Source organism: Ammospiza caudacuta, chromosome 1 (genome assembly GCF_027887145.1).
Source record: "Ammospiza caudacuta isolate bAmmCau1 chromosome 1, bAmmCau1.pri, whole genome shotgun sequence".
In the NCBI taxonomy this organism is placed as follows: domain Eukaryota; kingdom Metazoa; phylum Chordata; class Aves; order Passeriformes; family Passerellidae; genus Ammospiza; species Ammospiza caudacuta.
The window spans coordinates 70,864,402-70,882,787 of NC_080593.1; the positions used below are offsets into that span (position 1 = coordinate 70,864,402).

The 18,386-nt window shown below is 36.5% G+C and overlaps 1 protein-coding gene across 1 annotated transcript in view; it reads right to left on the reverse strand.

Annotated features, from left to right (window-relative positions):
* Positions 1 to 18,386, reverse strand: part of EXOC2 (exocyst complex component 2) — a 125,383-nt gene that overhangs the window by 91,103 nt on the left and 15,894 nt on the right. Inside the window, exons 3-5 of the mRNA XM_058802689.1 lie at positions 15,573 to 15,749; positions 14,002 to 14,128; positions 3,806 to 3,919 (exon numbers count right to left, since the gene is read on the reverse strand). Coding sequence (XP_058658672.1) covers positions 3,806 to 3,919; positions 14,002 to 14,128; positions 15,573 to 15,749 — 418 coding nt within the window. The remainder of the gene's footprint in view (positions 1 to 3,805; positions 3,920 to 14,001; positions 14,129 to 15,572; positions 15,750 to 18,386) is intronic.

Below are 18,386 nucleotides of genomic sequence, written 5' to 3' on the forward strand. Positions count from 1 at the left end.
TGCCAACTCATCATGGTTGTGTGGGGTAGCTTTCTTTTTTATCTGATTTTCCTAATATTTCTTCATTTTTGCCAGTTTACATTTGATTGCACATCTTTATTTTTTGCAAGCACCTGCAATTAATTGAGAAGTCTTATGTTGTGAATAAATCTTCATTAATTGTATATAATTTTTTTTGGTTGATAATGATTAATATGACCTCATAGTTATATTACTTGATTAACTGTAAAAACACCACCATGAACAAGCTCAGAAATTCAAATATAGCACATGATTTTCATACTTAAAATCTTTCTTTCTAGCTGCCAGCCAAAGCTATCTCACTAATACAAAAAAAAAGGAAACAAAAAACTGCACTACACCTCTGTGAGGAAAGGGATCAAGGAAGTAGGAAACTAAGACATAAGACAATTCCATCAATGTTCTGCCCATTTTAAAAAGAGCTGGTATACAATAATGCACATTAAGAGAACAAACCAAATTTCAGCCCAGACAATGAAAAGGCTATCACCACCTGCTGGGAGACAAAGCACACTGGTGCACTTAAAAGTGCTTTTCTTTTTATACTCATGATGTCACAAAATTTTGCCTAATTTTCTGTTTCCATCTGCTGGACAGAAATAACATTACTCATTACCTGGATTGGTCCACTTGGGCATATGTGAAGAACTTACCAGAAGCATTTTCAAAATAATGAAAATCTGTATAGTTCTCATTTTAAGCACTGTTTCATGTTACCTGATGATCTCACAGCATGTCAAAATAGTTTATTTTTATTTAACAGGATATTGCCAGGATTAAAAGAATCAGTAAAAAAGGATGTTATACTGATTTCTTAAAAAGAATATCCTTCAAGGAAAAAACAGATGTAAGCTAACTGAAATGTCAGTGCACCACACATTTACCATCTCCAATAGCTAGGGTTATATAGAGGACAAGAACTAAACCACTGCTCTGTTTCCAGAAAAACAGCACAAATTATATGGGATGATATTTATACAATTCCAGAAAATTTTTAAGACTACACATGTTGAATTGGGAAAAAAAGAAAAGTAACCAAAACAGTTTTTCTTCTTCTTTATTTAAAGAGATACTTATAGTTAGATTCAAAACATAACTGGATTCACCCTACCCTTTGAGCCTGTTGATCGCTGTTGAGTTTTACACTGCTCTAGGACCTTCAACACTAAGATTTGGATTTTATAAACCAATATAAATGGAGTTAATATGCAAAAAACTCCAGCTTTCATTTAAAAGTACAAATTAACACTTTTTATGCCATTGGATGGAGGAGATCATTACTTGAAACTGTTGACATGCAAAGACACAAATTGATGGAATTTTTTCAGCAGAAGAATGAAATACTTAAGCTCATACTAGACAAAGTGTTAAAAATGGTTTTTCTTTTCTAAAAGCACCTAACTCATTCAAGCTGTATGGCCGCCAATATTTATCCTCTTCTGAGCTTGTGGCTCAGCTCTCACATCTTTCTTACAGCAGCGGTCATAGCTGGGCAGAGCACTTCACTGCAGCTTCAACAATGCCAAGCAGAATAATCTCATATCTTACCTAACACATTGCTGGTGATACACCCCAGAAGGTGATTTGCACTAGACAGTCAACTTTTACGAACACTGGATTGTCTTCTCTAGGATTGCTTTCCAATCCCAGGTGTGTACTCTCCTATGTGCCTTCCCCACATCCCTTTGAGTCCTGAATTCAACTATTTCACAATTGCTACAGCCACGGCTGCCACTGGTTATCACATCCCCTGCCTTGCCTGCAAGAATCCTACTCAGAAGAGTAGTGCCCCTGAAGGCCCACACTGCAGTTATGTTAGAAATCATTCCCAGAGCTGCTCACAAGCCTCCTGGGATTGCTGCCCCTCCTGTAAATATGAAGGATATTAAAATCTTGTACAAAAATCAGGGTCTGCTCTCTGGAAACTTCCCTAAGTTGCTTAAAGAGGATTTTGTTCACTTCCTCATGCCACTGCAATGTCATCCATTTCAGACTCCTGAAGAAGATCTCAACCATCCTGCTCCATAACAGGGCCCATATATTTATTCCAGCTGTTCTTCACATGAAGGTCAAGTCCCTCTCTTTTCCTCAGTATCTTCTTCAGGTATCCTCTTGCTATCCATCCCCAAATACTAGGAACATGAGCTATCCCACTTTATTCCAGTAGTAGGTTTGTCTAATTCCACATGTCTCTTACTTGCTTCTCAGAGAGCACATGAGTGTATAAAGGCATTTAAGGTTAGACACTTCCAGCTAGTTTTCTAATTACCTGCAGCATTCTTAATGCCATCACTAAACCCACAGGTAGCATTCTGTTCCCTTCATTAAACTGCAGGCTGTTATCACTATCTCCTGATATCCTGAATTTGAAGTTTTTGACAACAAAGTGCAAACCTGCTGGCAAAAATGCTCCCATTCTCCCATCCTACTTTTTCAAATTAATTCAATTTCTCACTAGCAGTCTTTTTTGTTTAGTCATGGACCCAGCTACAGAAGAAAAAAGTGCTGCTTTTGAAACCAGGGGTACAGCCATCTGTGAATCTATAGGATGCATCCCCATTACCCAAAGCTTTTCGCTTCACATATAAATCAAAGGGAATACCTAGGCTCCCACATTCTTCACGGTTGTCCCCAGTCTGCCATCACTTGTGATCTGTTCTGCATTCCCTCTGGGCAGTGTCACTGGTGCCCACATGGATGAGCAACAAAGTGGAAACAGTCCAAGTGCCAAACATAGAGAAAATTTTTTACAAAGACCTACATCAAAAGCTGTTTACTCTTTATCCCTTTATTATCTCCTAAATTTTTTAAAAATCTTGATCCCCAAAGTTATCAGATCCCCAAAGTTATCAGATTCTCACAGATAGAATTAATTTGGAATAACTCCTCTTAGTTACTTGATTTCAAAAGATGCTGTCATTATATGTGTATTAGGTAATCATGTTCTGTTGCTGTTCTGGCCCTTTAAAGTAACACCATTTTGAGAGGAAATTTAAGTATTTCCCAAGCAGAGTAATGGCTGTTTCTGGAGCTTTAAAAACCAATCCTCCCACCCCCAAAACCAAGAAGCAACACATACTTTTTTCTACTAGTAGAAAACAAAAGTAAAACAATTTGTAAACTCATATTTCCCTTTAAAATACCAATCAGAGTATCTAGCTGAAAATAAGAAAAGAAGCTCATCTTCTCTATTAAAAATGGTTTCCAGTATTATGAGAACACATAGCAGATAAAAGTTTTGGAATTCAGTTAAACATGCAAAAATACATTTACATAATACATTCATGTAAATACATACTATGAACTGTATTTCTAAATTAAAATCTTGTCAAAATTTTAAGGGATTTACCTCAAAGATCCTACTTTAGCGTTTTCCAAAAGCGTTAACTACAACCTAATTGATACAAACAATTTTACTAATCTGTTCAGTGTCCATAACCTGTGTCTCTGTTCATGACTTAACACCTGGAGTTTCCACTCAAGACTGTACTAACTTCTTGATTCCTACAGTTTGAAGAAAGACAGCTTCCATCTGATATTGGGCATTTGGGATAAAAAAACCAAAAAACCATCATAAATTAGGTCTGGTTAAAAACAAGGTCTTTCTCAGAAGCAGATTAAGCAAACTGGTTGATTCAAGTTTCAGGCCAAGCAGACACACCAGAAACAACTGTGACCACTTGATGTAAATGAAAACCATCATTGACACATCTACTGCATACCATCAGTGAAATACCATCAGTGACTTGCACTTAAAACAATTACTTATATGACAGCAACAAACCTTGTTGTTGAATGATTCTCAATCAGGTACCAGGCAGCAGAAAAGTTTTCACTTGTGAAATCAGCGCTCATCCCAGGAAACAGTGACTCTAAATCTTTTTGAGGAAATCTGCCCCTGAAAAATGAATATTAATTTCTTCAGTGAAACACAGCCTTGTAAACAGTTTACAATTAAAACATTCACAAAAAACCCCAAACTAACAACAAACACCAAATAATTTCCCTGTAAGATGGGAACATTAACTTGTAACTCAGCTTGGAATTAAATCTGCGATTACAGACACATGTAACGTGACTGGGAGAGACTGAAATCTATTCTAATTAAAACTAATTTCACAATTGTGATTTCACTATTACACGTAAGACAGAAATGCTGTGTGTACAAATTGCTTCTATTTAACTTTAAAATGGCAGGGCATGAGAAGTTTCGCAGCTTGTAAATTATCTCACACAATTATTGTCTATTGATTCCTGAGCAGCAGAAATCAGAGAAACATGAAAGAGAGATACACAGAATATACTTCCATTATATACAAACACTGAAAAAAGTATAATACTGAGTTAAAATTATTCTCTTGCAAAACAGAACACACTGATCTGTCTGTTCACCATACACAAAACAAAGGAAAAACAGACTTATCTCAAGAGACAGCCAGCAGGTTTTGTAAGTTTTTACTCAGTCTTACAAATGCATGAAGAAACCATGTGAGCCAATTCCTTGTGAAAACAGATTCTCTATAACAGCATTTTAAAAATTATAAGTAGTTTCTAAGATATTCACCCAGAAAATTTATTCCATTTACTTTAAGTCTGTGTAATAAAAATATTTAAAGCACTTTTTGATGAAAACATGACAAACTTCATCCCTCAGTCTGGCCACCCACTCAACACTTGGCCATATTCATTCCACCAGGCACTCAATACATCACCAGGTGCACTCCCTCCTCTCGTCTTCACCACCAGCTACATCCCATCCTCAGAGACTAACTGTGGCAAACAAATTCACTTGTGGTCAGCCCTAAATGGGTCAGTCAGTTGGAGTTTGTGGACTTATGTCCCTTTCAAGTGAAATATTCTCATGTATTCCAAAAATTTACAGTTTTTTCAGTAAAATTTTTCATTTTTGGACCACAACATCCAATTCAAAAGACAATGAAGTCCCTCTCTGATGCTCACAAGTTAGGTGAGCTTTGCTATACAAAGTAAAGTGTAAGCAAATGAAAATCTGCCATTCTTTGCATTTGAGAGCAAACTTGGGTGAGAGTAGCAATCCAGAGTCAGTTATAAAAATTACATTTAACACACAGGGAAAGCCATTTAAATGGACACAAAAGCAGTGATGTCTTAGTTTTAGGGTTTTTTTCTGTAATCTAAACATGTTTCAAGATAGTTAAAGCTGTTTTTATTACAAAAAGCAAACAGCAGATTAAGTGAAACAAATCTAAACGCAGGCACATTAAAAACTACAATTACATGGAGAGGAGTTGTTTCCTGGAGGTTTCTTTTCATATCCAAATGGCCATTAGCACAAGCAGGTACAAAGGACCTACGTACATAATGACATGGCACATAAGTCTTTCATCAGTAGCACCTGATTACAGCAGGGGCACGAAACAATACTTTTTAAAAACCAGAAAAAAATATCAAATGAGATTCAAGGAAAAGTGATGACAGATATGAAAAGTAGAGATACAAGGAAAATAGTGTGAGAAACAACTGCAGCAAGAAAAAATGAGGGTCCCAACATTTGTCTGTGTTCAATGAAAAAGTGATGATGTTACAATAAAACTTTAAGGCATAAGTAGCGATATTCAGGCTTTTAAATGACCTTAAATTTCATAAATGACAGTAAGCAGAAAATGCTGATGGATGTAAGAAGAAAGTTTCAATTTATTCTTAATTTGAAGACAATTTAAGATACTTTATTTTACCCTCCAATTAGTAAAAAATGCCCAGTAGGAACATGAACTTGAAGGATAGTACTTCACATCCAATACATAGTACAACTGTACAAAAAAGGACTTATATTCAATCCACACATGGTGACATCTTTGTAGACAGCTGCATTTTTAATGCAAAAAAACAAAACCAAAAAACAAATTTGAGTTTTCGGGAGAGACTTGGACATTCTGTGCAAGCACTATTTAAGTGAATGCAATTGATACAGAAGTGGAATTTTGCTCATATTTTCAGAATTTCCATGTATGTTCTCCAAACGCAAAAGAGAGATATAACACAAAAAGCACACACACTAAAATATACCAATATCAAATGCTACTCATAACTGTAGGTTTGTAAGGGATATGCATGACAATTTAAGCTTATGCATCTATTTTTTAATATATATATATAAAGAGAGACCAAGATAGACTTGTAATGAATTACTGCAAATGAATCTTGTCTACAGACAGAGGGACACGAAGGAATTTTTTTTCAATTTGATGTTTGGCTGCCTTGAAAAGTTATTAGGAGGGGTTTTTTTTCCAGCAGATGTACTTGTGTAGAACCATAAACTAACAATGCTTTTATCTGTGCAGACATATTTTAGACATAGTCACAACAGACTAGAAACATAATCGTGAATGTGTGAGGTATGTTAGCAATACGTTATACTGTATGGTTTAGTACTCTTATTTTTATCACACATTTTACCAGTAGTTTCCCCTCTAACAGATATGCTACAGCTTGCTACATACAGACTTGCTACAGCTGTCTTCAAAATGAAGTGCACACTAAAATGCTCAAACTGAAAACAACTGTATTTCTAGAATGTCTGGCCAGATGCATCTAAAAAGAGACTGACTCCACATACACACAAGTTTGTCTCACTAACTTCCATTAGTAAATTAAATAAGTCAGGGTTTGGAAGTTTTTCTCATGAAAACTTTCTTACCATTTACTTATAAACAAGCCCATTTGTGACTTGAGAAAGTATTTCTGGTTTATTCTTTTCAACATTACAGGGTGAAGATAAACCAGTACAAAAAGCTTAGATCATGGCATGCAATTAAACTGTAAATAATTTCTCTGTTGATTTGCTCATTATACAAGAATCACTTAATGAAAAAGTAATCATTGTAAAAGATACTGGGAACCACAAATTGAATCCAGAAAACTTCAGAAAAGGAAGAGTGAAGCTTACTACCCATGACAACCCTAAGTATTACACTACCTTTAAAATTTCAGCAAAGGTACACATACTGGATTTGTATACTAGTATTTTCTGCTTGGCACACTATTTTACCTAGAATAGAACTAGATCTGATACTAGACCTATAGTTAACATTTTAGAATAGTCTTATAAATGCTCCAGCAACAATTTTAAATACAAAAGAATTTGAGATTTCACATAGTGGTTATATTAATGAGAAATATAATAAAAATACAATTGGTTACAAGCCATGATACACTTTCACTTCCCTCAAACACACGTTGAGTGTAGTTAATAAAGTCATACAACATTAGATGTAGTGGCCCTTGCTTCCATGTAAAGGTCATGCACATTTACTTTGGATTTAAAACAGCGTTCAATTCACTTGTGCCACAAGTACCCATCAAGAGAAGTCCCTCCTTGCGCTACTCCAAACTTCAGGTTCTGTATAGACTAATAGCAATAAACATAATTTCACAGTACAGGATACATGGGCTCTTACAAATCTACAGAACTTGTGTCCATATACAGCATTTATATTCTCCAGAGATTAGCTGGAAATCTCCATGGGTAATCACAGCCTTGAAGCAGTCACAATCAAATATGAGCAACAGGATGCAACAGATACCAATTAACAAAGTCTGGCAATGAATGCAGTTTAGTAAGTAGTAATTTTTCTGTAAAATTTGTTTTGCTCCCAGAACTTCAGAATCTTATAGTCATAATTTCAGCATTTTTGACCATATTTGCAGATTAAAGGTGCATCCCAAAGCAAGATATAAACACCAAAAGCTAACTTGAAGCTCAGTTTCACAGGAATTTCTAAAAGGTCAAAAGGAGCAACTTTAAATAAACACAGATTCTGAATAGCAACCAGCATAAATAAGCTCCAGCTAGAGCTGCTGTACACTCCCCCCAGTGTCTGGTACCAGTCAGACTCCTTGAAGCTGGCTTTGTACCAGCTGCACTGTGTTAATAATGCATGCAAAAAGATCAGCATAAGGGACACTGGTGTAGACTAAGCACGACAAATCAGAAGGTGTTAACAAAGGTCTCTCCAATGGCAACAAGGCAAGGGTGCACTCTGGCAATTCCTTCCCAGTAGCATTGAGTTCATTAGAAATATGAAAACAAAGTAGCAACTGTATTTTAGAACTGGCAGAATGTGGTATGAGAAATCTACAAAGAGATTATAGGCTGCGTGCTGCAGCTGATGCATCAACCTAACAAGCAGTAAGTGCTACCTTATTTTTTAATATCATAAAGCTAGGACTATACTGCAACTCTCTTTTGCAGCTTTCAGAATTTTTTTGCATGCATCTCTGTAATCAAGTTTCCACACGCCCATCACATTCAATGATGAAATTTACTGCATTTCCATACAAGTCATTTAAAAATAAACATCTCGGCCTCCAGAAAGTATTTTCCTATCTCGTGGTAGCAAGCTGACGTTTACCATTAGGTGGCAGCGTAAGATCATCTGTTTCCTTCTCCCAAATGAACTGCTCTGGAAGCTGGCGTGGGAAGAGGGAAGCATCTGTATTGAGTGGGTGGATACAGAAGTATGTGGAATGTACTTAGCATGTCAGCCTTTGCTTTCATGTACGAGATGGATCCACCAGAGTGACCTCTGCTACATGCAAAACAACAAACATTATTCAAAAATTTTCTAACCACCACTAGGTCTGACTGATGTTACTGTTTTGCAGAGAATTAATTTCCTTAGTCTGACAGAGTAGTAAGAGGAGTCAGGGAACCCTTGGTTAAACAAAGACTTGTCGTGCAGGAGGAGGAAGTATGCAGTACATCAGAACAAGCAATTCATTCACAAATATCACGTAGATCTAAATTTTCCATCAACATATTTAACCGGTGTCTAAGAGACATAGTCTCTCCTGGAACAATAACAAATTCTGAATGATGTTGTGTTACCAACCTACTTTTGTAACAGCTCTAAATTGTTAAAACCAATCAAAGTACTGCCACATTGCTGCTAAGGTCAGAATTTTCACACCAAGTTCCACATTTCTCATACTGAGACAACTACTCTGCACACTTGTTTTTCTTTCTGCAACCTGTTTAAGACTTCTCCTGGAGAAGCTGGCAACCCAATGCTTGGACAGGTGCACTCTTTGCTGGATTAAAAACTGGATGGCCATGCCTAGAGAGTGGTGGCGAATGGAGTTACCTCCAGCTGTTGGATGTTCACTACTGGGATTTCCCAAGGGTTAGTACTGGGGCCAGTCCGGTTCAGTATCTTTATCAATTATCGGGACAATGGGATCGAGTGTGCTCTAAATAAAGTTTGCACATGACAAGAAGCTGGGTAGGAGTATTGATCCGCTGGAGGGTAGGGAGACTCTGCAGAGGGATCTTGACAGGCTGGATTGATAGGCTGAAGCCAGCGGTATGAGGTTCAACTAGGCTGAATCTTGCTTGTGTCACAGGCAGCTACAGGCTAGGGGCAGAATGGCTGTAAAGCAGCCTGGCAGAAAAGAACTTGGGGGTGCTGGCTAACAGCAGCTGAACATGAGCCAGTGTGTGCCCATATGGGCAAGAAGGCCAAGGCCATCCTGGCCTGTGTCAGCACTTGTGTGGCCAGCAGGACCAGGGCAGTGACTGTCCCCCTGTACTCGTGTGGTGGTTTGACAGGAAATGGGATTTCTGGGATGCAGTGAGAGCGCTGAATCCTAACCACTAGACCACCAGGGAGAGAGTATTTTCATGGGGGCACTGGCATTGAGCCAGTGTCAAACCATGACAACTCAGCACTGGTGAGGCCACACCTTGAGTGCTGGGTCCAGTTCCGGGCTCCTCGACTCAAGAAGATTGAGATGGTGGAGCACATACAAAGAAGAGCAATGGAGCTGGTGAAGGGTCTAGAGGGTAACTTTTGTGAGACACAGCTGAGGGAGCTGGAGGCGTTTAGTCTGGAGAAAAGGAGGCTCAGGGGTGACCTTATGACTCTCTACACCTGTCTGGAAGGAGGGTGTGTAGCCAGGTGGGAGATGGCCTTTTCACCCAAGCAACCAGCGACAGGACAAAAGGACACAGCCTCAGGCTGTGCCAGATGAGGTTCAGGTTGAACATCAGGAAGATTTTCTTCCTGAAAGGATCATCAGGCATTGGGATGGGCTGCCCAGGGGAGGTGATAGAGTCACTGCCCCTGGAGGCGTTCAAGAAATGGCTGCATGTGGCACTTGGGGATATAGTTCAGTTGACAAGATGGGGACTGGTCAAAAGTTAGGCTCAATGACTTTGAGAATTTTCTTCAACTGTAACAGTTCTGTGATTCTATTCTATGATTCAATGTTTCTGTAAGGATTCCTGGCTATATCTGCATAACACCACAGCCAGGAATACTCCCTGGGGAGGAAGGTGGCACAGACCTGCTCTGAACTGAAAGTGTGTGCAAAGGTAGTGATAGGACACTAAACCCCCTACTAAATATTAAAAAGCAGAATTCAAAGATTAAGTATTTTAAATACCTATTTTCTGGTGGGAATTGACTATCTCACAGCATGCACACAATAGACACTAAGTTACATCAATGCCAAAAACCCCTTATCTGACTGGATCAGCTCTGTGTTTTAGATGAATGAACAACTTTTAGGAAGGGAGGAGAACAAAAGTGTGCAAACACTCTTCTGCAAATACATTTGTGACTTCAAGGGTTACCACCACCAAAACACACGGACCAGCAAGTTCAAGTTTCATTACAATATACTTGATTTTATTTATTAGCAAGTGAGATTCTTAGCTACATGACACAGGAACTGCAATTAATGCTTGGAAAATGTGAAGAACTTATCAGGCAGCAATTACTGAGTAGTATAAGTAGTAGTATATTTACTACTTCCTGAACCTGCAGGCTGAAAGGTGATGGCCTGAACATTATGTATACATGTGGAGTTAAAATATCTTGACTGCATATATAACATTTAAAATATCTTGATTATGTAAAAGAACAGCCAGGAGGATGACTATATATGCATTGCTGTCTTTTTTGCATCCTTGCAACATTTGAATTTGAATATGAAAGGACAATTCCAGTGCATATTCTGAGTGTATATATATATATGTTACTCCTACAATACACCTATAGGCAGTATTCTAATTATTAATAGAAAGACCCACTATTACATATTTCCCTTAATTCACAGTTCAAACCTTTTGTTCACCTAAATCTCTGTCACTCCCAATTAAACTCCAATATTCTATCTGCAGAGTCTGAACAATTTTTTTGTCCCTGTCCATGCCTAATAATTTAGCAAACTGCTGTACTGAAGCTCTTCTTTTCATTACGTACAAGGTCTTTTTTCTCTTATTTCAAGGTCTCATTTGAAGGACCTTGAAAGCATCCACCATTTTGAACCTGAATGGTTCAAAAATGGTTCAAAATGGTTAACCAAAATGGTAAAAACTTTTGAATTTTAAAACAGATTTTAATTGGACAAAGTGCTATAAAAAAGTACAGATTTTAATTGGACAAAGTACTATAAAAATGTTTTAAAAAGCCACAAAAGGAACTTCTAAAGCCAAGCATAACCCATATAAAAAAACAAAACAAAACAACAAAATCACTTCAAAAATCCCCTAAATCATTCCCATGCTGCAGCTTGTCTTTTCTGTATCATTTACTAATGCCTGATAATCACTTTCTACAGGGAGGGCCTTTTTCTCTTGCAATTTGTACTCTAATCACCTTCCTCTGCCTTCTCTTTTGTGTACTCCTATATACTTCATTCCTATTCCATTTTATCACATCTGTTTTTCACTACTTTTCTCCCTGAACTTCTTAATTAATGTTTCTTTTGTTTACTACTCTTTGCATAATCAACACAAGGCACTCCTTTCCCTTCCTTCTCAGCCATCAGGCTGCAAGGGTTGTAAATCCCAACAAGTCAGACCAATGTCAAATGCTTCAGCTTCAAAATTAAAATACATATCAATTTGCACATGTTTAAAGAAAACATTTAAAGAAACCAAAGGTATGAATAAAAGAGATATCCATAATGTTGCAGAGCCTGTCTGCATACACAACAGTATTATTAGGATCATATCAGGATGTCTTTTATTTTAAAGCATCCTAATAGCTTTTATCACTTCTAGTGACAAATATTCCTGTATCTAGTAATGGCTATTGCTAATTTTTTGCTTATTCACTCTCTTTCTTAGTTTACAATTGTCTTTTTTCACTACCTTGTACAACTTCTCAATACTTATTTATTCCATTTGCAAATGTGAGTTCAGCTAAACTACATGGTATTAAAGTTTATTTTATAGAAATAAACCTCACATTGCTCTAATTTATCAAGAAAATTATGGAAGATTTTCCATTGAGAAGGCATTCTTTAATTAAACCCAGAACGTTCATCTACAGTCAGAACTGTGCTGTCAACCATAGCACAAGGGCAGACCAGGCTTTTCCTCTCTTTCCCCTCTGCACAATGTAACCCCTCAATTCCTCCACACAACTACTTGTTTTACTGCTCAGTGATAGGTCTCTCAAACTGGTGCTTGCCATAATCTTCCTGCTTCTCCTGCAATGAACCTGGGAGATCAAGAACAATGAACTCGGCTTGATATGCTTGCCCAAAGATTTCCTAATTCCCTCCCTCTATGAAATATTATTTCCTAGCTGTATCTATGTTTCTCATTTATTTCTTTTCAAATGAAACTTTGGGTTTCAGTAATAGATTTTCTAATGTTTTCAGGAAAAAACATTTAAAATATAACATGATTGGTTTTCTATTGAACAAACATCCAAATAGACAACTCTAAATTAAGCAAATCCTAAACTAATGCAGTTTAAGTTTCTATATGATAATTCTTAATCTATCATATGGATAATGTCTTAACCATAAGTAGCGACTCAAGAGAATCAGCTAACAAAGCACTCACTGCTAGCTGCTGTGCAGCACAGTGGTAAAAAGGATTGTTATGGGGTTTTTAATTTACAAAAAGGCGAGGGAGAGTGGAAGAGTGACAGAAAATCTCCTAGTAACACATTGGAATATTGTCCATAGTATCATGGTCCAAATTTTGTCAGGGTCTGGAAAACTGAGGAACATGAAAGAATTACCTGTCAGAAGTTACACCAAAGGCTAAAGAAAAATACTTTAAGAGATAAAATCTCCACCTTATTAAAAAAAATTGGGTTAGGACTTTGAAAAGAAAGAAAAATATATATTCAAACTAGGAAAGAAATGCACAGCCAGAGGCTGGATGGGTGGTGTGGGTCTGCTAGAAATCCCATATGGATTTTGGGAAAGTGCAGCTTTCTCATCAGAACAAGGTAACAATGGACACTGCAGACTTTTTTCCAATGCGTTCCCCCTCACAAACAAAAGTATTCAGCAGATGAGACCTTAGTAATAATTTAATTTTAAATAGCCTTTTGTTTGGTAGGACTGGCATCTTGATTGAGAAAAGTATTCCTGATGCTATTTCTAAGAGTTGGGATGGTTTGAAGGGTGTCCCATTTAAAGACCCCTAATTCCCTTTATCATTCACTATAAAGTTACTATTTCAGACAAAAATGTCATAAATTCCACCGTACTTAAGAACTAAAGTAAAGAAGACTGTGTGCTGGAAAACAATACTAGTATTTCAATAAAATAAACTAGCTGATGTGGTATAATAAATCACATTTTACAGTGCAATTTTAGCAACAGATAGCAATCTAATATCCTTAAAAGCCCCGTGAAACTCAAATGCAACAGTGGGTATTCCATAACTACAATGAATAAATCTGAAGCCTTAGGTTATTTACCAATCTTCAAAATCTAAACATCACTGAGGTTCAATATATCAGGCTTTTAGATTATCTACAGTTCTAATTGATGATCCAAAATAGAGGATTATTAAGTAGGATACAACTCCCACTAACAACTCAGAGTACCGAATAGAATACTAGCAGCTAATAGATGTATGTGTTTTTAAATCTTTCCCTGCCCTGCAAACCATTAAACTTCCCTGGAATTCACAAAGACACATAGAGAGAAAAGCACTAAAGAAGTGGATTAAAGGCATTTGGTACTCACTTGTCTATCTCAATACCGAGCGGATTAGCTGGACGTAAGGACAAGGGGGGAATCCCTTTGTTCCTGTCAGTGCGCATGTCATAATAGTTCATTTCATCCACCCAGACAGCAGACTGATCCAAGATACCTAGAGAAAACAAAGCACAGATCCTTAAAACAACAAGGGCAGTCCAGCACCATCAACTTCTAACATACTGAATTAATTTGAAAAATCCTGATAAATATAAAATGCATGCCTAGGTAATATATTGAAAGATACATGGCAAAACAACCTGGATGCAATTATGCTAAATTATTTTATTATAGCTGCTGAAAAGGTATTCATGGCTGGGCATCAAACATTATCCTTTTGCAGAGTGCACAGTTTCACGTACATCAGAAGCTTTTTCCTGACCACAAAGTATTAGTATTTTCATTCCTGCAAGTATTTTGGTTTCTATCCAAACCTTGTTATCTGCTACTTTCCAAAGAGCAATTAACTGAAAGTCTTCTCATTTGCATATTTTAGGGAAACTTCCTTTTCTGTCCCATTTGCTATCCAAAAGGTAACTGAACTTTGGCCACATGCCAAGATAAATGACTTCAAGGACACAGAACTGACTTTGCTTCCAGTGCCTTAGTACAGACAATGCATAAAGGTGAGGCACAATATGTCCTGCAATCTCAGCTAAAAATGGAGCCAGCCATACCCTTAGCCTTGCCCTCCTTTAACATATCCATCAGATGCAACACCAGAAATTACTCCATCCCCACATTTTCCCACATTTTCAAATATGAATTCTTCTCTCACATCGCCAAAAGCTCTACTGTGTAACATTTGCACTTATACTTTTCACCTTTCTATTATTAAGATATTAGTGCAGCTTGGGAGAAATCACATGTTATTTAACCGTCACTGAAGAGCTGAGAATAAGAGCTTAAAACAGTTCTTGTGGGAACTCTTGTGTTAGGAAAGATAACCAGCTCATCAATGAGGGGTTCTGAGAGAAACATTTTCAATCCACAGGGTATTTAGACTGGATTCTAGGTTAAGCAGAGGTCCTGGAGTGCTTGACAAAATAATTTCAATGGTTAAGCATCTCATGAGAAATACTTAAGACTTTGTCTTGCAGGATGGTTTGAATTACAAATAAGAAATGTCACTGATGACTCAACTTTCTTTAAAGGATTAACTGTCAGCTCAGGATTTAGGTGTAAAGCTCATGAGCTGGTCCAGACTTTGTATTTATCTACTACACTTAGGAGTAATTACTAGATCTGTTATTAAGTTTTCTAAAATTTCAGAAGTTTAGAACTATTCCATAAAGAAAAGGATAAAGATCCTTCATCACTGCAGATTTTATCAAGATATTGAGAAAGGAATAATTTTACCTATACTCTGAGTTTCTATCTCTCTCTCTCTATATATATATATATATATGGATATTTCATTTATATACTCTGCATTTTCTAAACAACTGAAAATTGTCCTGAGGTGGATCCATTTCAAACATACATTTTATACGAAGAGGCATTCAGTCATATATTTTCTTGGCAAAGAAAATAGATGTGGATTTGAACAAGAAATATACCTATTTTTTCAGGTTTAAGAAGTTTGAAGGAAACAGTTGAAGTTCCTTTGCCACCAGACTTTGTAGTAACAATAATGTCTCCCTTGTCATTTTTAGCTTGTCCAACTCGACACACAATTTTACTGGCAGACATCCATTCTGCAGTGAGGAGACAGTTGTGCCCACAGATTGTTAAACCTGGGAAGAAAAAAAAAAAAAGAAATATAATTCTATTAATAGAAGTATCTTTTGAAATTCTGCAATGCAAATTCATTTATGATGCTACATGTGTTTTACATAAATATATAATCCTTCACCAGTCCCCTACAGATTACAGTCAAGGAAACACAAATACATTTTTCAGATGTTTCCTAGGTGACTTCAGGTCTTTTGTCCCAGTGACAATTCATGAGATACAAGCAGTGCAGTTTGAAACTTATTTAATCTCTTCCACCACTTTTGGGCTACTGCAACTTTTACTTCACATAGAACAATAGATTTTCAGTCTGCAAGACACTGGAGAACTGCTGTTAAGTATTGCATTTCTGTGAAACTTCCCTTAAAAGCTGCACACAGCAAACTTTTCACAAGTTCAGTCTATATGACTTTGCACAGAAAAAAAAAAGACTCTCTGTAAAATATTTACAATTAACAATATTTCTTCAACCTTATTTGTTTAGCAGTACTTCAGTGGATGCAGAAAGCTGTTTTGGCTGAAGTAGTATTAATTGACAAATATTCCATCCCAACCTCTTTTATAAAAAATCCACAATGCAAGACTGATTCTGATTAATAAACTGCCCTTGTTATATAAAATAATAATCATGTAATGCTCATCTATCCCCTATTCTTCACTTTCTCACAAGAAGGATGACAAACTATGAAATACAAGGAGGTCTTTTCTCATAGGAAGAGACTGACAAGCTTCAGTGCTCAAGAACACCTCTCATGACTTAAGAGCCAAGGTGCACCTTAATCTAAGGTCCAAGGCTTCCTGAGATTCCACATCAAATCGGTCTGATCAATCAAATCAATCATGAACTGATCACAACCAACTGATTGGTTCTGGTCAGATCAGGACTCTGGATGCTGGAATAGATGGATTATTTTCTCAGATCTAGAACAATTTCCATATTCATAGCTGGAGTTCTGCTGTCCTGGAAAACTGGCAAGATCCTAACTGCTCTAGTATCAATTTGAAGAAAACTCCATTAGGTTATTCTTAAATAACACCCTTAGCCAAAAACATTTTGCCTTATGTCCAAAAGAACAAGGCTGTACTAGTGTGTTGGCTGTACTGGAGTATAATTTAGTCAGGCAGAGCAGTTCCTCCCCTGCTGGCTTGACTTTTGTTTTTAATTTCTAGAAAGCTCTGACCAATTTAGAAAATACTTAGAGACAGAAAAAGGTCAGCCTATGTGGCTTAGTACCAAAGCTTCACACTTATTTTGTCTCACAATTTAAGTCTTTGACATGACACAGCAGAGAAATTTGGCAGTTTTCATGGCTGTCAGACATAAAAATGCATTACTCCCTGCCAAAAACTATTTTGAAAATGAAATCCAAAAATGAAAAAAATGGAAAGGCACTGAAACTTATTACAACTGAAATTAATTTTACTCGAGAAAGGACAGTAGATTTGCTTCTTAAATATTCTTTCTGAATAAAATGTGGAGAGTGGGATGAAATAGGATATACAAACAGAAAGGCTTAAAAAATATTTTGCTTATTTACTCATAAAATTTTAATCAGGTTTTATTTTCATGGGGGAAAGAAAAAACCCCATATATAAGAATGCATATTACATACATGCAATAATATAACCTTATGCTATATGGTTATATTATTACATCTCTTACAGTTTTATGCTTGCATCTTCTCTAAAGGAAAAAAGATTGTGATAGGAACTAACACTAACTGAAACACTTTGCCCAAACAATTTATAAAGATGTTTTCACCCTGTATTTTCTGAATTTATGGTTCAATTGAACAATACTTTAAAATCGAGAACTAAGCTATAGTAACTGTTTGAAGATCCTTGTACCAATTATTGTCTATTCATCAGAGGTTCCAAAAGCTCTCAAGACATCAAGATACAAGGTCCAATACTTTTGAATTGGTAGGAAATGGCCTTTGCCTGTATCTTCAAAATGCAAAAGGAACTTAAGTCTCTATCAAGATTTTATATACCATATGAAACAGCAATGGCACAACACAATTTCTAAAACAAATAAAGGCATGTTGGGGGAAAAGTTTTGATAGCACAGTTACCACATTTCTTTCTCCAGAAATAGGAAACTCGCCTTTAAGTAAAACTTAATTTGAATTCGTTGCATGGTATAAAGATCTCTGAGAACATCATTCTCAGCTTCTAGCTTTTATATGCCTTTCTATAAATAGCCATAAGTAATACTCTTATGGAGACTTTCTGATTTTATTTAAGCTCATATATGGACAATTTTACAATGTCTAAAAAATACAGCTACAAATGTCTTAAAAGACAAGTTAAACCATGAAAACACATATGTTACAGGTTTCTCCTGGATCTGACATTTTGTACCATGAGCTATAGAGTTACAAATAAAAAGTTCATTTGCTTTCAAAGATACAAAGAGATTACTATAAGGCTCTCTCTTAAATGAAACCAAAAGAATGTTCTTCTATAATGTGATACTGTGTTTATATACAGAAAAAAAGTTTCTTGCTTTTTATTTTACACTAATGCATCTCAAACTTTTTAAACTTTATAAAGACCTCACTCAAACTTGCTTAACTCTCATGCCTACAAAGCCTCACTTTTCCAAGTACTTTCATTCAGTAATAGGGAATATTTAC